The sequence below is a fragment of the Scyliorhinus torazame genome, chromosome 19 (genome assembly GCF_047496885.1).
Source record: "Scyliorhinus torazame isolate Kashiwa2021f chromosome 19, sScyTor2.1, whole genome shotgun sequence".
NCBI lineage: Eukaryota > Metazoa > Chordata > Chondrichthyes > Carcharhiniformes > Scyliorhinidae > Scyliorhinus > Scyliorhinus torazame.
Genome location: NC_092725.1, coordinates 143,762,149 through 143,783,700, shown reverse-complemented (window position 1 = coordinate 143,783,700; position 21,552 = coordinate 143,762,149). Strand labels below are relative to the sequence as shown.

The window sequence follows — 21,552 nt, the reverse complement described above, 5'->3', positions numbered from 1 at the left end:
GTTGGTTTGGGGTGGGGGGGGTTGGTTTGGGGTGGGGTGGGGGGGTGGTTGGTTTGGGGGGGGTGGGGGGGGTTGAGTTGGGGGGGTGTCTGGGGGGGGGTGTCTGGGGGGGGGGCTGGTTTTGGGGGGGGCTGGTTTGGGGGGGGTTGGGTTGGGGGGGGCTGGTTTGGGGGGGGGGGGGTGGGTTGGGTTGGGGGGGGGCTGGTTTGGGGGGGGGCGGGGTAACCTGCAACCACTCCTCCTCCCGCAGCGCTGAGCGGCTCCACGCGCGTTTCTGTTTGAAACCGGAGCGGGGGCGGCGGCTGCGGGGGACAGAGCGACTCCCTCCCCAGTCTCGAACCGGAAGCGGGGCGGGCGGATCGGAAGCTGCGTCACTGGGTGTGACACTAATTTCCTTCCCTGGGTGTGGGTCCGCCCGCTCTCCGCTCCCCACCCCCCCCGCCCCGCGCACACGCTCTCCGCCCGCCCGCTGGCAAACATGTCGGAAACTGACCGCAAATTAATCTGGGCCATCAAGAACGGAGATGTGGAAGCAGTGAAGACCTTCGCGGAACAGGTGCGGGGCCGGGGCGGCGGCGGCGGCGGCGGGGAGGAAGCGGCCCGGGAGGGGAAATAGCGGCCTCGGTCCCCGGGCTCAGTCTCCGGCCTCGGCCCCCGGGCTCAGTCTCCGGGCTCGGCCTCGGCCCCCGGGCTCGGCCTCGGTCCCCGGGCTCAGTCTCCGGCCTCGGCCTCGGCCCCCGGGCTCAGTCTCCGGCCTCGGCCCCCGGGCTCAGTCTCCGGGCTCGGCCTCGGCCCCCGGGCTCGGCCTCGGTCCCCGGGCTCAGTCTCCGGCCTCGGCCTCGGCCCCCGGGCTCAGTCTCCGGCCTCGGCCCCCGGGCTCAGTCTCGGTCCCCGGGCTCGGCCCCGGCCCCCGGGCTCAGTCCCCGGGCTCAGTCTCAGTCCCCGGGCTCAGTCTCGGTCCCCGGGCTCGGCCTCGGTCCCCGGGCCTGGCTGTCAGGCTGAAGGGGCAGTGGAGGAACGGCAACACGGGCAGCCTCTGGGATATAAGCGGGTGGGGGTTGTTAATGTTTAACCGCTGAGATGTGTCTCTGGTGCTGCCTCTGATCAGCATCATTATCAGTAATGAGTGTGAGATTTCCACACAGTAAACACATTGGACACTGCAGGAGCTGCTGCACAGCAGGCTTGGTGATCACCGGTTTCTACCCTGTCACAGAGCCCTGTGTAAAGCTCCAACCCCCCTACCTGCTCCTGAATTACAGTGGTATGCACAGGCACTGTCCAATACTTTGCTTTTTGCACAGGAAATCGGATGGCAAGGTTGTTATAACCCGAGAATGTGGAAATACATTTTGAACTGCAAGGCTGGTTGTTTGTTTCGAGGTATGGGGGAAGGACAAGAGTGGGATTAATTTGATATCCCGACCAAATGAAGTAACGCAGGTGTGATGAGTGTATGCTGCATCATTTTACAATGATTCTTATAATTTATGTTTTACAATTGAATTGGTTTATTATCACATGTACCGAGTTACAGTATCTGCGCACAGCTCAAACAGATCATTGTGCACCTTGTGCTGGCCTATTACGTATTTTCTTTTCATGTACTAAATGTAAATACATAGACACGGGCATCAGGTGAAGCATACAAGAGTGTAGTGTTAATCAGACCAGTCCACAAGAGGGTCGTTTAGGAGTATGGTAACAGCAGGGAAGAATCTGTTTTTGAATCTGTTTGTGTGTGTTCTCAGACTCTCCTGCCCAATTGAAGAATGAATAAGCCGGGTGAGAGGGGTCTTTGATTATGCTGCCTGCTTTCCCAAGGCAGCGGGAGGTGTCGATAAGTTCTAGAGATGTAGAGGAGAGGATTGCAAAGATGATTCTGGATAGGAGTGAAAGCAACAGGGTAGTTATTATGGGGGACTTTAACTTTCCAAATATTGACTGGAAAAGCTATAGTTCAAGTACATTAGATGGGTCCGTTTTTGTCCAATGTGTGCAGGAGGGTTTCCTGACACAGTATGTAGATAGGCCAACGAGAGGCGAGGCCATATTGGATTTGGTACTAGGTAATGAACCAGGTGTTAGATTTGGAGGTAGGTGAGCACTTTGGTGATAGTGACCACAATTCGATTACGTTTACTTTAGTGATGGAAAGGGATAGGTATATAGCGCAGGGCAAGAGTTATATCTGGGGGAAAGGCAATTATGATGCGATGAGGGAAGACTTAGGATACATCGGATCGAGAGGAAAACTGCAGGGGATGGGCACAATGGAAATGTGGAGCTTGTTCAAGGAACAGCTACTGCGTGTCCTTGATAAGTATGTATCTGTCAGGCAGAGAGGAAGTGGTCGAGTGAGGGAACCGTGGTTTACTAAAGCAGTCGAAACACTTGTCAAGAGGAAGAAGGAGACTTATGTAAAGATGAGACATGAAGGTTCAGTTAGGGCGCTCGAGAGTTACAAGTTAGCTAGGAAGGACCTAAAGAGAGAGCTAAGAAGAGCCAGGAGGGGACATGAGAAGTCTTTGGCAGGTGGGATCAAGGATAACCCTAAAGCTTTCTATAGATATGTCAGGAATAAAAGAATGACTAGGGTAAGAGTAGGGCAGTTCAAGGACAGTAGTGGGAAGTTGTGCTTGGAGTCCAAGGAGATAGGAGAGGTGCTAAATGAATATTTTTCGTCAGTATTCACACAGGAAAAAGACAATGTTGTCGAGGAGAATACTGAGATTCAGGCTACTAGACTAGAAGGGCTTGAGGTTCATAAGGAGGAGGTGTTAGCAATTCTGGAAAGTGTGAAAATAGATAAGTCACCTGGGCCGGATGGGATTTATCCTAGGATTCTCTGGGAAGCTAGGGAGGAGATTGCTGAGCCTTTGGCCTTGATCTTTAAGACATCTTTGTCGACAGGAATAGTGCCAGAAGACTGGAGGATAGCAAATGTTGTCTCCTTGTTCAAGAAGGGGAGTAGAGATATCCCCGGTAACTATAGACCAGTGAGCCTTACTTCTGTTGTGGGCAAAATCTTGGAAAGGTTTATAAGAGATAGGATGTATAATCACCTGGAAAGGAATAATTTTATTAGAGATAGTCAACACGGTTTTGTGAAGGGTAGGTCGTGCCTCACAAACCTTATAGAGTTCTTTGAGAAGGTGACCAAACAGGTGGATGAGGGTAAAGCAGTTGATGTGGTGTATATGGATTTCAGTAAAGCGTTTGATAAGGTTCCCCATGGTAGGCTACTGCAGAAAATACGGAGGCATGGATTCAGGGTGATTTAGCAGTTTGGATCAGAAATTGACTAGCTGGAAGAAGACAAAGGGTGGTGGTTGATGGGAAATGTTCAGACTGGAGTCCAGTTACTAGTGGTGTACCACAAGGATCTGTTTTGGGGCCACTGCTGTTTGTCATTTTTATAAATGACCTGGAGGAGGGCATAGAAGGATGGGTGAGTAAATTTGCAGATGACACTAAAGTCGGTGGAGTTGTGGACAGTGCGGAAGGATGTTACAAGTTACAGAGGGACATAGATAAGCTGCAGCGCTGGGCTGAGAGGTGGCAAATGGAGTTTAATGCAGAAAAGTGTGAGGTGATTCATTTTGGAAGGAATAACAGGAAGACTGAGTACTGGGCTAATGGTAAGAATCTTGGCAGTGTGGATGAGCAGAGAGATCTCGGTGTCCATGTACATAGATCCCTGAAAGTTGCCACCCAGGTTGAGAGGGTTGTTACGGTGTGTTAGCTTTTATTGGTAGAGGGATTGAGTTTAGGAGCCATGAGGTCATGTTGCAGCTATGCAACACTCTGGTGCGGCTGCATTTGGAGTATTGCGTGCAATTCTGGTCGCCGCATTATAGGAAGGATGTGGAAGCATTGGAAAGGGTGCAGAGGAGATTTACCAGGATGTTGCCTGGTATGGAGGAAAGATGTTATGAGGAAAGGCTGAGGGACTTGAGGCTGTTTTCGTTAGAGAGAAGAAGGTTAAGAGGTGACTTAATTGAGGCATACAAGATGATCAGAGGATTGGAATGGGTGGACAGTGAGAGCCTTTTTCCTCGGATGGTGATGTCTAGCACGAGGGGACATAGCTGTAAATTGAGGGGAGATAGATATAAGACAGATGTCAGAGAGTAGTAAGGGCGTGGAATGCCCTGCCTGCAACAGTAGTGGACTCGCCAACACTCAGGGCATTCAAATGGTCATTGGATAGACATATGGACAATAAGGGAATAGTGTAGATGGGCTTTAGAGTGGTTTCACAGGTCGGCGCAACATCGAGGGCCGAAGGGCCTGTACTGTGCTGTAATGTTCTATGCATGAGAGACGGGTTCATGTGATGGACTGGACTGGGCCGTCTTCGTGACTCTGAGGTTTCTTGCGGTCTTGGGGCGAGCACTTGCTATTAGCAGGCTGTGATGCAGCCAGATGGGATGCTTTCTATCGTTGAGTTGAGACAATTTGCCCAATGTTCGGATATTTGGGTGTGCATATATACATACATTACTAATGTATTACAGCAACTGGGAGTTTGCGCACACATTCCTGTGATGCACTGATCTATCCATATGTGTCACATAAATGGAACGATGGATGCGGTCTTGATAGCACAAGAAGCCTGGTGATCTGGGCTACAATTTCCCACTTGGGTGTAAACATGATTAGAATGGTTTCCTTTATTGAAAGACTGGCAGTGAAAGAATGACAGTAACACCAATAGAAGACTGAACTTTCTTCTCCATCTTAATCCCTTTTAAAAATCCAATTTCTTGTCCCAGTGCAAGCTGCCCCACCCCCCAACAGGGCCATCTGACTCTTGTTCTTAAATTTTACTTTCACAAGGCACTGATACTAACATATTCTGCGGTTTTACCTTTGTCACTATCAGCACCTTTTTTAATCCTTCACACGATCATTAATACTTCCTTTATAAGTGACCTATTTGTCCAATCTCTCGTAGCTCACACCTATTCCTGACCTACTTTGCTCCACCCCTTCTTAAACCGTATAAAATCCATCAAATTTCTTCTCATGCAAACTCAAATCCTCAACTGTTTCTCTCTCCACAGATGCTGCCAGACCTGCTGATCTTTTCCAGCATTTTCTGTTTCTACTTATGAATAGAATAACAGGGTGTGCCAGTTGCACCTACCCAAAGTTAATTATGTTACCCATTTGCAATTTGTGGGGTTAGTCAAATTTTAATAAGTGATGAGCTCCTGATTATCTTTATGGAAGATGTAAGGATCTGTGTGCTGCTGCAAAATTATAGGCCTGCAGTAGATTAAAGAGGGTCAGCACAGGAGGAATTAGAAAGTTTGGTTGTGAGCAGTGACTGCTAGATCGGGCTGGTGTTTCAACCAAAAGTCCGGTTCACCCATCCATCATCGTGTTCCAAGTCAAGCAATGTCTTGGTTATAAAATTTTCCAACATGTTTTCAAATCCCTCCTCTAGCATTCCTAATCTCTGTAATCTTCTCCAATCCCACAATTTATGTGAGAAATATGAGAATGACCAGAGCGAGGGTAGGTCCGATCAAGGACAGTAGCGGGAGATTGTGTATTGAGTCTGAAGAGATAGGAGAGGTCTTGAACGAGTACTTTTTTTCAGTATTTACAAATGAGAGGGGCCATATTGTTGGTGAGGGCAGTGTGAAACAGACTGATAGACTGATAAACTCGAGGAAATACTTGTTAGGAAAGAAGATGTGCTGGGCATTTTGAAAAACATGAGGATAGACAAGTCCCCCGGGCCTGACGGGATATATCCAAGGATTCTATGGGAAGCAAGAGATGAAATTGCAGAGCCGTTGGCAATGATCTTTTTGTCCTCACTGTCAACAGGGGTGGTACCAGGGGATTGGAGAGTGGCGAATGTTGTGCCCCTGTTCAAAAAAGGGAATAGGGATAACCCTGGGAATTACAGGCCAGTTAGCCTTGCTTCGGTGGTAGGCAAAGTAATGGAAAGGGTACTGAGGGATAGGATTTCTGTGTATCTGGAAAGACACTGCTTGATTAGGGATAGTCAGCATGGATTTGTGAGGGGTAGGTCTTGCCTTTCCAGTCTTATTGAATGCTTTGAGGAGGTGACCAAGCATGTGGATGAAGGTAAAGCAGTGGATGTAGTGTATATGGATTTTAGTAAGGCATTTGATAAGGTTCCACATGGCAGGCTTATGCAGAAAGTAAGGAGGCATGGGATAGTGGGAAATTTGGCCAGTTGGATAACAAACTGGCTAACCGATAGAAGTCAGAGAGTGGTGGTGGATGGCAAATATTCAGCCTGGATCCCAGTTACCAGTGGTGTACCGCAGGGATCAGTTCTGGGTCCTCTGCTGTTTGTGATTTTCATTAATGACTTGGATGAGGGTGTTGAAGGGTGGGTCAGTAAATTTGCAGACGATACGAAGATTGGTGGAGTTGTGGATAGTGAGGAGGGCTGTTGTCGGCTACAAGGAGACATAGATAGGATACAGAGCTGGGCTGAGAAGTGGCAGATGGAGTTTAACCCTGAAAAGTGTGAGGTTGTCCATTTTGGAAGGACAAATATGAATGCGGAATACAGGGTTAACGGTAGGGTTCTTGGCAATGTGGAGGAGCAGAGAGATCTTGGGGTCTATGTTCATAGATCTTTGAAAGTTGCCACTCAAGTGGATAGAGCTGTGAAGCAGGCCTATGGTGTGCTAGCGTTCATTAACAGAGGGATTGAATTTAAGAGCCGTGAGGTGATGATGCAGCTGTACAAAACCTTGCTACGGCCACATTTGGAGCACTGTGTGCAGTTCTGGTCGCCTCATTTTAGGAAGGATGTGGAAGCTTTGGAAAGGGTGCAAAGGAGATTTACCAGGATGTTGCCTGGAATGGAGAGTAGGTCACACGAGGAAAGGTTGAGGGTGCTAGGCCTTTTCTCATTAGAGCGGAGAAGGATGAGGGGCGACTTGATAGAGGTTTATAAGATGATCAGGGGAATAGATAGAGTAGACAGTCATAGACTTCTTCCCTGGGTGGAACAAACCATTACAAAGGGACATAAATTTAAGGTGAATGGTGGAAGATATAGGGGGGATGTCAGAGGTAGGTTCTTTACCCAGAGAATAGTGAGGGCATGGAATGCACTGCCTGTGGAAGTAGTTGAGTCGGAAACATTAGGGACCTTCAAGCGGCTATTGGATAGGTACATAGATTACATAGTACATACAGTGCAGAAGGAGGCCATTCGGCCCATCGAGTCTGCACCGACCCACATTAATCCCTCACTTCCACCCAATAACCCCTCCCAACCCTTATGGACACTACGGGTAATTTAGCATGGCCAATCCACCTAACCTGCACGTCTTTGGACTGTGGGAGGAAACCAGAGCACCCGGAGGAAACCCACGCAGACACGGGGAGAACGTGCAAACTCCGCACAGACAGTGACCCAGCGGGGAATCGAACCTGGGACCCTGGCGCTGTGAAGCCACAGTGCTAATCACTTGTGCTACCGGATTACGTGGATTACGGTAGAATGATATAGTGTAGATTAATTTGTTCTTAAGGGCAGCACGGTAGCATTGTGGATAGCACAATTGCTTCACAGCTCCAGGGTCCCAGGTTCGATTCCGGCTTGGGTCACTGTCTGTGCGTAGTCTGCACATCCTCCCCGTGTCTGCGTGGGTTTCCTCCGGGTGCTCCGGTTTCCTCCCACAGTCCAAAGATGTGCACGTTAGGTGGATTGGCCATGATAAATTGCCCTTAGTGTCCAAAATTGCCCTTTGTGTTGGGTGGGGTTACTAGGTTATGGGGATAGGGTAGAGGTGTTGACCTTGGGTAGGGTGCTCTTTCCAAGAGCTAGTGCAGACTTGATGGGCTGAATGGCCTCCTGCACTGTAAATTCTTTGATAATCTATGATTAATCTAGGACAAGGGTTCGGCACAACATCGTGGGCCGAAGGGCCTGTTCTGTATTTTTCTATGTTCTCTGTTCTAACCCTCTGAGATATCCAAGATTATTTAATTCTGGACTCGAGTATTCCTAATTTTAATTGCACCACCATTGGCTTTTAGTTGCCTGGGCCATAAGCTCTGCAACTTCCTTCCTACACCTCTTTGGCTTTCTACTTGCTTTTCCTTTTTTCAATGCTCCTTTAAACCTACCTCTTTGAACAAGCTTTTGGTCATCTTTTTAAAAAAAAAAAAATTTAGAGTATTCAATTATTTTTTTTCCAATTAAGGGGTAATTTAGCATGGCCAATCCACCCACCCTGCACATCTTTGGGCAGACACGGGGAGAATGTGCAAACTCCACACGGACAATGAACCGGGCCGGGTTTGAACCTGGGACCTCGGCACCGTAAGACAGCAGTGCTAACCACTGCGCCACCATGCCGCCCAGCTTTTGGTCATCTGACCTAATATCACCATAAGAGGTTGGCGTTTTACAATGCACCTGGGAAGTGTTTTGGGATGTTTTAAATGTTTAAGTGCTACATAAGTATAGGTAGAAAAGGGCTTCTCTGTTTAGTTATGAATGGTGTAGCCATTAAAAGAAACCAGCACAACAGCAGTGACAAGAGCTTGCCAGGCCAGAGACTGCTCATGGAACAATGCCATGCATAACAATCCACTTCTAGAATTATTTTGATTCTTGCTAATGCAGGGAATGTAAGAGGAGCTGGCAGTATCTTTTAAGACGCAGTTATCTTAGCCGCTTGTAGTCATCGCCTCTCACACTCCGAAGACCTTGAATTGCTTGCCATCAATGACCAGGACTCCACGCGTCATTTGCAGCCAGTCTTTAGCTGGCTGTTTGTAATTCAGTTGCCTGCATTCCCTCCATGCCCATCGCCCCAAAAGCTTCATATCACATGCAGGTATTGGTTCAATGCACCTAGCATGTTATGTTGAGTTTGCTGACCACCTGTGCTAAGGTGCATAAACGGTATTCGCAACTTCTTACATCCTTTTTCAAGCAGAATATTGCGCACAATAGGACAGGGAGGGCAAATGGACTGCCAAACATCATCACATTTTCCAGAAAAGAGGAATGATGTTTAGATCCTGATGGGAGGCCATAAAGGAAATTACAGAGAGTAAAGTAGGAAAGCATGTGACACCTGTAGGTTTCAGTGGCAATGTGAGGAAGGTGGGGAATATTTCAATGGTGGAAATCAACAGTCTTGTTGATGGATGGGTTATAGAGCTTGAAGCCTAGTTTAGGATTGAGTTGGGTATTTCCTGTTGGGTTGAACTGAAATGGGCATCTGGGTAGGGGATGGGATGAGGAGCCGAGGGACTGGATTTTCTGATTGGTGTGAATATAATGGGGTTTTATTTGCCATTGTTAAATGCAACTAATCCAGGCTCATCAAGAACTTTGTCAGACAGGCAATCTAACAACATGGCAACAACCAGAGGAACAGAAGTAGGCTGCCTATTCAGTCCCTCTTGTCCATTCCACAAATTCCAGAATATGAATCTCTACCTTTGATCCATTTCTCTCGTGTCCTTGCAAACCAAAAATCTGTCCATTTTGACCGTAAACATGTAATTAACCCGGTTTCATGACTTGTTGGAACTGGGAATTCCAAATTTTGACTTTTAAAATGAAAACGTGCTTCTCCTTGATTTGGGGATTACCTTTGTTCTGCAACATGATCATGGAGTAATAAGATACTTTCATTGTATTCTTTCAATAGTCATGCCAGATGTGGTGTTAGCCAGTTGGGCTAGAGCCTAAGACAATGTTTAGAATCAGAAAAAGGAGTTCTTGTGTTTGTTTTTACATATTTTCATTGAAAACGTTAGCAATTGAAATATACATACATGCACAAAAGCCTTTGTTCTTTTTATTAGGGAGTTACAGGTAACCAATGGCCTGTTGATAATACTGAACGGATGGTGTTGCACTTATCAGTATTATAGTAGTAACAGTTTGAGAAAGTGATGGCTTTTGAGACTGCATCTGGAAATTGTTGGGAATTAAAAAATTGGGATTAATTTAATACAATGGATAATACATGTGTAAAATAATTTGTCGGGGTGAGCACTACAGTAACCAATGTAAATGAGTTGAAATAGTCATTACAGCCCCCAAGAGGAAAGTTTTAAAAATGGCTTACAAAAAGATCAAATTGAAAATCTCAGGGAAAAAACAGCTCAATTGGTCCAACCTTTGCTATTGAAAGTTCTCAAATGTAGACAAAGGAGCGATTACTTCACGTGACCATTATTGAGGTGTTGACTCCAAAATACACAATATTACCATGTTATTTTTATTAACCTGTTAATTAGTAAATAATAGAAATTGAAATCTTCCAGATGCAAAGAAGCTTAATAATGTGGCACCAGCTCAGACTATTGGACCACTTTCCAGGTGCACCTGAAAGCTGGTTAAAACAGACATTGGGTCATGTGCATGTGTAAAGTAGGTGTTTTAGGCTCCTTTCTGCTGGCAAAATTGCTTCACGATGTCTGGACCAGGCTCTCTCCGCCATTAAAAGTAGTTGAAACATTTCAGGAGTGCCAGGAGGAACAACAGTCCTTGCAATAGCACAGAAGTCCAAAGGGTCGATGCGTGCTCTTGACTGCCCCATTCCTGTTCTCCTTCCGTCACCCCAGACTTTTACTGAGGGCGGTTGCAATCTGAAAGTCATATTTCTCTGTTCGAAAAGCTGCATGCGAAGGCAGAATTAATTAGATGAGTATCATTTCTCATGATCGTTTAGCTCCTTGCTTCAAACAGATTGTTTCCAGCTTCCAATTGATGTCTAGACAAATTTCTAAACTAATGACTCTCAGTATGCAGTGTAATTTTTGCATTCCAGGCTGAGATGCATTAGTCACATGATGTGGCAGCAATTTCCAAACTGAATATTGGACCCATTTGGATTTCATTTGAAATGCAGCAGTGCAGATTATTATATTTCATGTTGCAGTTAGATTTTGATGTCTGGTTAATCAGCATTGCGGTGTGAGAAATTGTCATACTTTATGGTTTGTATTTTTGCGGTAATATTAAGACCTAGGTTAAAATGCTTACAGACAGCATGTCTGTTAGAGCTGTGATTTAAATGTGAGGTGGTCAGTGATTTTTGCAGGCGAAGTGTTTTGCTGATAGATATTCAAAACTATTTGACCTGTTTGCAGATAGAGAGCTAATGTAATGTTGTAACAGTTTAAGCCTAATTAAACAAATCAAGGCACATCTTGTAACAATAGATAAAAGAATGCTGTGTGCTTTGAGTGCTGCTAGTGTAGGTAATGGGAGGGCAAGGTCTGTCTGGACTTGCTTCCAGGGCTCAGCTGAGCAGAAGGTTTTCAGCTTCATCCTGAAAAAAAGGTTTCTGTGTCCAAGGACTCTGCACAAATATAAGCAAGTAAAACCCAGTTGTTATCTTGAGTGGTTTTGACATATGGATTGCTTAATTGGCATATAGAGGCAGATTTCGGAAAGCAACAATGCTTGTACCTGTTGACTTAAATCTATTTGTTTGTTGCCGATGTGATAAATATAAGACATTGGTGTGTATATATATTATGTATGTCTGCTGCAGTAATACTTTTATAAATATTGGTTTAAAAGACAGACTTTATGGCTGTTGAATATGCAATTAAGATTTGTAAATGTGAGATCATCAATCTTTCAATCCATGCTTATGTTTATAAAGAGAGACCTTCACAGCGCCAGGATCCCAGGTTTGATTCCCACTTGGATCACTGTCTGTGCGGAGTCTGCATGTTCTCCCCGTGCTTGCATGGGTTTGCTCCGGGTGCTCCAGTTCCCTCCCACAAGTTCCGAAAGATGTTCTGTTACGTAATTTGGACATTCTGAATTCTCCCTCTGTGTACCCGAACAGGCACCGGAGTGTGGCAACTAGAGGATTTTCACAGTAACTTCATTGCAGTGTTAATTTAAGCTGATTTATGACAATAATAAAGATTATTAGATTATTGTTATTAGGCATAATGGGGAGTAGCTAATTAGAGACATTTGTTTAGCCTTCGTAAGATGGCCATAACCCAGTTAGTGGGATAGAGATGGTGTAATTAATGGGAGGAGCCAGGTCTGAAGCAGGCAGTTTAGTTTGAGTTACTTGCTGGAAGCTGTGAGCTGAACAACAGCTTTTGCAGAAAGCTGTCAGATTCAGCGTTAATCTGACAGACAGGGTTTTGCAGGTTGTTTACTGAAAGAATCTCTCTCTCTCTTCAAAATAATTCTTTTCACAGTAACTTCATTGAAGCCTACTTGTGACAATAAGTGACTTTCATTTCATTTCAATTCTTTATCCAAGAGGCCAGCAAGTAATCCTGTGTAATCTAACTTTATTTAAAAGTGGCTTTTGATCTGTGGTGGGTTTTGCTTGATTATATAGAGAGAAGGTATCAGCTAGAAGTTAGTGTTTCCTTTCATTTAATTATTAAGTGTTGTTAACTGGTAATTGTAAGCTATATTTCTGTTAAAGCTAAGTGATTGGGGTTCCTGTCTGATATCCTAGCACATGGTTTTGCAAACTCGGGGTCGTAACTCACGGTCGGGTATTGGGAGGGTCCCAGAGCAATTGGCTTTTTAAAATGCCGTCCACGATTGATGTTTAGATTGAGAATGCCGGTCACCCCGCTCATATGTGCCACGTCAGGCAAATTCAGCAGTACGCAGGCTCGGAGCCCAGACCGTCGTCGCGTTGCCCCAGCACCGTCTCCTCCTGACATCAGGCTGTTCCAGAAGCAGTGGCAGAGAGCAAATCATGCACCCAACACGTACATGCGGTCCATGCTTTGGGTGTGAAATCACAGGAGAGATTCCTCCATTTTGTAGCTGCAAGCAAGCAGCAGGACTGTGAAGAATTGAAGATGGATCATTTTGTAATAAGGAAGAGAGGGCCAGAGACACAAACAGGCCAGGATTTCACAACTGAATCTGCTGGAGAGAGCTTCTCAGGAGAGTTCACGGCAGGACAAAGCAGTGCTGGTGTGAGCTCCAGGGCCTCTGATGGACAACCCATTAAGAAGAAGCTGTAATCAGGAACAAAACAGAATGACAATAGTTCTTGAGGTATGGCTTTATTAATTGTGCCAATGCAAATCCAAAGTTCTGGCAATTGAAGATTTATAACCCTCGAAACCTCAAAGGCATGTGAAGACTAAGCATGGCGAGTTCGAGGACAAACCTCTTTTTTTTAAAAGTATACAGCGAGAACTTAAATCATCAACTGAAGTCCTTAGCAGAAGTGTAACATTGAATGTCAAAGCAGGTGAGAACATAAGGACCAAGCAGTCTTACTGTAGCATTAGAAGTAAGCACTAATGCTGTGTTGCGTAGGTCACAAAGGTGTAGTTGGTAAAGTGGGTCCCGGGAAAATAAGTTTGAAAAACACTGTGCTAGCATATGTTGGGGTCTGGTCTGGGATCGTAATACTAATGTGCTTAATTCTGTGTTCAAATTAAAGTTTGTTTTAATATAAAACCTGCCTACTGGTCAATATTATCACTCCTGTTGTGCAGGAGCATTTCCTCACAATTTTACCAAATGCAAATAGTTGAGTTCTGATCAACTTTGCATCCTTGCCCACCAGATGGTTCAAGTCTGGCGATGTCAGATTGAAAGTTACTAATTATTCTAATGTGGCAAAGGCTACGTGAATGAGAATGAAGAATTAGGTTGTCAGAATGAGGTGAAGATTAGATTTTCAGTGTAATGTCTGTCTCTGTTTTCTCTGCATTGGTTTGTGGTTTTATTGCAGGCTTCTTGTACGTTGCACAGTAAGTACCCACTTTTCAGTTGGGTTTTTATCCAACACACATATCTCAAAAGGGTTTTGAAAATAAGCAGAATGTAAGTGGAGACGTATTTAAACATCTGCCACTAATCCTGCTGCTCTTTCGTGTTATTTTTATTTGGAAACAGTTGCTACTGTTTCCCTTCTATTTTTAAAATTCCAACTCCCTTCCCTGTTCCTTGTCAGATCAAAGTTCAAGATTTAAAGCACAGCAGAATGCGCACGGTCACATAGTAGGCACTTCTGTTTCTGACACACATAGCAAGTGCTCCTCAAGCTCTGTTGCTGTTCCATGGATGACACCCAGATCAAGTGGAGTAGAGAGAGAAATGTGGCCTCTTAAAGAAGCAACCAGGATCTTCCAAAGAGAACATGAGATGCTAACGACCGGACTGATTGACAAGAAAATTCAGCATGCCCAAATGCAGAGTGCTGTACATAGGAATCTCGTGTTTTGAGTGACATAATTTATCTGGGGAGTAGTTAGTTTGTTTGATGCTTGCCTCTGTCCAAACAGTTAAATTAGCAATAAAAACAATCTGAACATTAGGTTACAATGTCAAATTAGTTGAGTTCAAATCTGCAGAAGTCATGTTGTTTTGATCAGACTGTACCTAGAGTACTGTACACAGCTGTGGCTGCTGCAACATAAGGGACCATTCAAATCCTAAAGGTATTGCAGAGGAAAGAATTAAACTATCCCCATAATAACAGGAATCAAATATGAGGAAAGATAATATTTTTCCAAAAGATAAGTTGAAAGTTTAATTTAATGGCATGCAAAATATGAAACAATACATTCAGAGATATGCCTCAACAGTAGTTTAAAAGGCCGTAGCTTCAGATTTGAGGCTAAAGTTGAAGACAAATGCCAGAATGAACAACTGGAACTGGTTGCAAGGATGCATGTTAAAGACAGGGCTCTATCTTCATTCAAACAACATGGAGATGCAGTTATGATTAGGTAGTCAGGATAGTATTCTGGGGGACAAAGTAAAATGGGTTAACCCTGACGAGTGAACTACTCCTAATGTCAGCTGTTTGTATTGTTCGGGGCTGGTGGCTGCTACTGGTTATTGTGCAGCACCTTCAATAAACTGTAGACAATACTTTCTAATGCATATCATCCAAACTTCGCTGGTTTATAGTACAGGCTTGTGACCAACCAACCATTCTTGTTCCTTTTTGTTGATTGATGGTAAATTATTGGGGAAGTTTACTGATCCAAGATTTGGAACCACTGAACCTTGGTCATATTCTTACGGTGGCATTACAACACCTTCCAGATCTTGCCTTCCCAATGACCTATCTGAGAACAGTTTTCATTCTGCTTGATTTGCTAATTAGCAGCATTTATTGGTGGCACGGTGGTTAGCACTGTTGCTTCACAGTGCCAGGGTCCCAGGTTTCATTCCCGGCTTCACTGTCTATGCGGAGTCTGCATGTTCTCCCTATATCTGCATGTGTTTGTTCCGGTTTCCTCCCACAAGTCCCGAAAGACGTGCTTCTTAGGTGAATTGAACATTCTGAATTCTCCCTCTGTATACCCGAACAGGTGCCGGAATGTGGTGACGAGGGACTTCTCACAGTAACTTCATTGAAGTATTAATGTAAGCCTACTTGTGACAATAAAGGTTATTTAAAATAATTTGATTAATTTTATAGGCCGGTGAGTCGGTAGTAGGTAAATTATTGGAGAGAATTCTCAGGGACAGGACTTATGCCCATTTGGAAACAAATGGACTCATAAGCGATAGACAGCATGGTTTTGTGAAGGGGAAGTCATGCCTCATTAACTTGAACGAGTTTTTTGAGGAGGTGACAAAGATGATTGATATGGCCCTGGTGGAGGTTGTTTACATGAACTTCAGTTTAGCCTTTAACAAGGTGCCTCATGGCAGACTGATACAAAAGGTGGTCACACGGGATCAGAGGTGAGGTGGTAAGATGGATACAGAACTGGCTCGGTCACAGAAGGCAAAGGGTAGCAGTAGAAGGGTGTTTATCTGAATGGAAGGTTGTGACTAGTGGTGTTCCACAGGGATCGATGCTGGGGCCTCTGATGTTTGTCGTGTACATAAACGATTTGGAGGAAAATGTAGCGGTCTGATTAGTAAGTTCGCGGATGACACCAAGGCTGGTGGAGTGGCAGATAGTGTTGAGGATTGTCAGAGGATACAGCAGGACATAGGTTGGAGACTTGGGAAGAGAAATGGCAAATGGAGCTTAATCCGGACAAATGAGGTGATGCATTTTGGTAGGTCTAACATAGAGGGGGAATATACCGTAAATGGCAAAACTCTTAGGAATATAGAAAGTCAGAGTCATCTGGGCGTGCAGGTCCACATATCTTTGAAGGTAGCAACACAAGTGGACAAGGTAGTCAAGAAAGCATGGGGAATGCTTGCCTTCATTGGACGGGGCATCGGGTATAAAAACTGGCAAGTCATGCTATGGCTGTATAGAACCTTGGTAAGACCGCACTTGGAATATTGTGCACAATCTGGTCGCCACGCGACCAGAAGGAAGTGGAGGCTTTGGAGAGGGTGCAGAGGAGGTTTACCAGGATGTTGCCTGGTCTGGAGGGTATTAGCTATTTGGAGAGGCTGAATACATTCAGACTGTTTTCATTAGAAAGACGGAGGTTGAGGGGTGACCTGTTAAGAGGTCTGTAAAATTATGAGGGGCATGGATAGAGTGATGAGTAGGCACTCTTTTCCAGGATGGAGGGGTCAGTCACCAAGGGGCATAGGTTTAAGGTCCGTGGAGCAAAGTTTAGAGGAGATGTGCGAGGCAGGTGTTTTGCGCAGAGAGTGGTGAGTGCCTGGAACGCGTTGCCAGGGGACGTTGTGGAAGCAGATACATTAACGGCGTTCAAAAGGCCTCTTGACAAACACATGGATAAGGATGGGTATAGAGGGATACTGCACAAAGAAGTGCTGAGGGATTTGGCGAAGGTTGATATCGTGACTGGTACAGGCTTGGAGAGCTGAAGGGCGTGGTCCTGTGCTGTATTGTTCTTTGTTCTCTCACTGATGTCACAGACTTTGGTGAATTTAGCGAGTCAGAATGGCACATTTGCATTCTTATAGATACATAGAAGATAGGAGCAGGAGGAGGTCTTTTGGCCCTTCAAGCCTGCTCTGCCATTCGTCACGATCATAGCTGATCATCCAACTCAATAGCCTAATCCTGCTTTCTCCCTATAGCCTTTGATCCCATTCTCCCCAAGTGCTCGATCCAGCCGCCTCTTGAATATATTCAAAGTTTTAGCATCAACGACTTCCTGTGGTAATGAATTCCACTTTGCTTTTGAACTCCACTTTGAACTGCACTTTTGCTTTTCCCACTGTAGCTTAATACTCTTTATTCAGCCCTGTGTAACACCTGTATCATGATGGCTGCTGAGAGTTCAGGTATAGTAATGATGCCTCTGCCTGATATTCAGTCCAAACATTTATCTGCATTTCCTTCATTCCTTGTATTTCAAATTATTCATCATTGTTTGTTTGTTTTTCCTGCACACCCACTGCCTGCACTTCCACTGGATTTTAAAAGTACTTGCAATAGTAATGGAGTCTTTATTTTAGGATTGTATTGCATTCTCCATTCGTTCTGTTAAAACATCAGAGGATGGTGGCTAACCATGTGATCACATCCATAGTACAGCTGTTTATCAACTGTCCAGGCTTCTTTTGCACACCTCAGACACATCACAAGTCAGTGACCCATTGGGATCTAAATTGTTCTTTTGCAGGATTAGAAAGCCTTGCATTCAAACTCCGGATTGTTTTTGAATATTTGATATATCCCCACAGTTGCATAATGCAACTTATCCATCACAAACTGAAATGTTTAGCTGTTATATTTATTACCGCTCTCAATGGAACGCCCAATGGGCAGCACGGTAGCACAGTGATTAGCACCGCTGCCTCACAGCGCCAGGGTCCCAGGTTCGATTCCCCGCTGGGTCACTGTCTGTGCGGAGTCTGCACGTTCTCCCCGTGTCTGCATGGGTTTCCTCCGGGTGCTCCGGTTTCCTCCCACAAGTCCAAAGACGTGCAGGTTAGGTGGATTGGCCATGCTAAATTGTCCTTAGTGACCAAAAAGATTAGATGGGGTTACGGGGATAGGGTGGAAGTGAGGGCTTAAGTGGGTTGGTGCAGACTAGATGGGCCGAATGGCCTCCTTCTGCACTGTATGTTCTTTGTTCTAATCCATGGACCCAACTGTCAGCCGCAAGGATTGGAAGAGAATGGTGATTTTCAAGAAATAAAATGCTTTTTTGGATATAAAAATAACAGGCTTGCATGTCACAGAGCAATCAATCCACCTCGAACACACATCCACGTTTTTGTGCTAAAATTAAAGCACAAAACTGCTGGAAATCTGAAGTAAAAACAGAAAATGCTGGAAGAACTCGGCAGGAATGGCTGCATCTGTGGAGAAAGCAATGCCGAGTTAGTCGATACGACTCGAGAGGCCCTCTGAAGAAGAGTCATATCAACTCGACATTAATTCTGTTTCTCCACCGATTAAGCCGGACCTGCTGACTTCTTTAGCATTTTCCATTTTCCCTCCATATTTTGGTGTTTGCAGATAACCTACTCCTTAGCTGTTTAATTTCATTCAGCTCTTTGGAGACAACAGTAAAGGCCTAAGGGGTGTATTTTGGGGCCATGATCAATTCCAGTAGATAAATCTTTGGTTTGTGATGTTGATCAGATAGCTTGTACAGTGGGAGCAATACAACTGGATATTTTAAAACCCGCTCGTACCAGTGAAATTCTGTAGCAAGACCTGATCATCATGACAAATAAGTATTTTTCTTATTGGGATGTAAACCTGTTGCTTTCTGGATCATTAATTTAAAGCAGCCATCATAGCTTTGTGGTGTTGAGGACGTTATTGCAAGATTAGTGTTTGCTATTTGCAGCACAGAATGGAGCCATACGGCCCATCGTGTCTGCACCAGCTCCCAAAAGAGCAACCTAACTAGTCCCATTCCACAACCCTATCTCCGTAACCCTCTAAATTCATCACTTTCAAATATATATCCAGCTCTCTTTTGAAACCTCCTGTGGAATCCACCTCCACCACTCTCCCAGGCAGCGCATTCCAAACCCCAACAGCTCTCTGAGTAAAGAAGTTTCTCCTCATCTCACTCCGAACTCTCTTGCTGACCATCTTGAAATTATGACCCCGAGTCACTGACTTACCAACTAGTGGAAGCAGAATATCCTCCTTTACCCTGTCAAAATTGTTCAGAATTTTGAACACCTCAATAAGGTCGCCTCTTAATCTTCTCTGCTCCAAGGAGAACAAGCCCAAATTCTTTGGGGTGGCATGGTAGCACAGTGGTTAGCATTGTGGCTTCACAGCACCAGGGACCTGGGTTCGATTCATGGCTTGGGTCACTGACTGTGCGGAGTCTGACCGTTCTTCCTGTGTCTGCATGGGTTTCCTCCGGGTGGATTGGCCGTGCTAAATTGCCCTTCGTGTCCAAAAAGGTTAGATGGGGTTATTTTAACACGGACTCTGGGTATGTCTGGGACACTCATTGGCCAACACCAGTTCTTCCCAGAGTGTTGCCAGTTCGTGGATGACCTATGCTGTGAACTCTTATCTGACTGAAGAGTATGTGGAGCTTCAATGCCTACAAATATGAGAAGCAGCTCGTGGGCAACTTCAGCTGCTGTCTTGGATTTCAGAGGATGAATGATGTGAAAATTTGTTAGGTTCTCCGTGTAATATAATGGGAAATGATAATCTCCATTCATCATCATAGAATCATCATAGAATTTACAGTGCAGAAGGAGGCCATTCGGCCCATCGGGTCTGCACCGGCTCATGGAACGAGCACCCCACTTAAGCCCACACCTATCTATCCCGTAAACCAGTAACCCCACTTTAGCCAAGAGCAATTTAGCGTGGCCAATCCACCTAATCTGCACATCTTTGGACTGTGGTAGGAAACCGGAGCACCCGGAGGAAACCCACGCACACACGGGGAGAACGTGCAGACTCCGCACAGGCAGTGACCCAAGCCGGGAATCGATCCTGGGACCCTGGAGCTGTGAAGCAACTGTGCTAACCACTGTGCTACCCCTACCTGTCAGCCAGATCTACATATCCACGTTCATTCATGTCATTGACAGACAGGGGTCTCACAACCACTCCTGTTGCCCATTTCTGCCTGCAACCCTTTTCTTTGGTTAGGACACCGGACGAGAAACTCCAAACAATTTTCAATTTGTAAAACTGCAAGGAAAGGTTTCTTTACCCCCAAGAGTGATGACTCTGACCAACAGATATTTTTTATGTTAAAGCAAACTTTAATTTAAACACAGAATTTTTTTTTAAAATTTAGAGTACCCAATTATTTTGTTTTCAATTAAGTAGCAATTTAGCGTGGCCAATCCATCTACCCTGCACATCTTTGGGTTGTAGGGGTGAGACCCATGCAGACATGGGGAGAATGTGCAAACTCCACACGGACAGTGACCCAGGGCCAGGATTCGAACCCGGGTCCTCGGCGCCACAGTCCCAGTACTAACCACTGCGCCACATACCGCCCCTTTAAACACAGAATTAACCATATTAACATTAAAGAAATAGCACAGCTCTCGATACAGTCATTGGTTTTTGCAGGGATTATGCTGGTTAGGGGGTTCCACAAGAGGTGTGAATGCCATCGCATTTTACCTGGGTACAGCAAAGGAGAGTTGAAATTGTCACCAATGAACGGTTGAGTGTTATTTGTCATATGAGCCTTTGAAGTAAACACCATGTTTACATCTTTGTTTGTGCCTTTATTGACAAACTCGCTTGCTGTTATTGAGCAACTTAGTACATGATGTTAAACGTTAAATTTGTACACCAACAGGCTTGATCAACAAATCCGCAAAGATTTTAAAACTCTTACACAGCACTGGCCTTTTATGAAATGAGCAGTCAAACTGCCCATTTCATGATCCGTTCTGTTATCCCACTTCAAGAAATGGGTTCTACCAGTGGCCATTTCATGAATTGGGCAGTTTCACAAATTGGGCGTAATGATTGTCAGGGAACTATGATGATTACCCAGGCACAAGATCAACAGGGATTGTCAGGAAAGTTATTGCATTGTCACCTTCTATTATAATTATCAGATAGCTTTTTAAAATGTCGCCTTCAGACCCAGCAGCTGGTTATCAATAAATGAGGCACGATCCTCTTTCTAACGGTAAGGTAAAGGTACTACAACTTAACTTTCTGGACTGGCGCCTAGAAATTGAGGTTTGTTGGTCTTCCTCAGAAGTCTGCTCTCCAGAGTCTGCTCCTCATTGGGGAGGAAGGCATTTGTGAAAGTCTCCAGAGATTGTGCATTGCTCAGAAGCTAAACTGTTAATTTTAGAACCCTTTGTTTCTCTATGTTCAAACAGTTATGCTGTGGTGACCTTGCACGTCTGCCAATGTACCATCCGTCAGCATTAGTATATGGCGTTGAATAGCAAAGCTGATATTGTAGCAGAGTGATGGAATGTTTCAGATGATGTAGCAGTTTACATTTTGGGGGAGACTTTCTAGAAAGAAGAGCTTTGTTATTGTCAAGCAGGCAGCTGTTTTTTAATTTGGTTCTATTGTAACTTTTCATGTACTGTTCATCGGAAGGATGAAACCTTTCTTTTTCTAATTTTGTCATTTTAAGGTGATCTGCGTTCAATGTCAGGAAATGGTTCTTTTTCGAGAGACTAGTTGACCTCAAACAAGCTGTTGGCCTAGTGGATGCCAAGCCATGGAGTTTTTTTGAAAT

At 44.9% G+C, this 21,552-nt stretch overlaps 1 protein-coding gene across 1 annotated transcript in view; it reads left to right on the top strand.

The window, feature by feature from the left end:
* The first annotated feature begins 378 nt into the window (after positions 1–378).
* The window catches only part of mtpn (myotrophin), a 96,255-nt gene continuing 75,081 nt past the window's right edge, over positions 379–21,552 (top strand). The window contains exon 1 of the mRNA XM_072485360.1: positions 379–556. Coding sequence (XP_072341461.1) covers positions 479–556 — 78 coding nt within the window. The 5' untranslated portion in view covers positions 379–478. The remainder of the gene's footprint in view (positions 557–21,552) is intronic.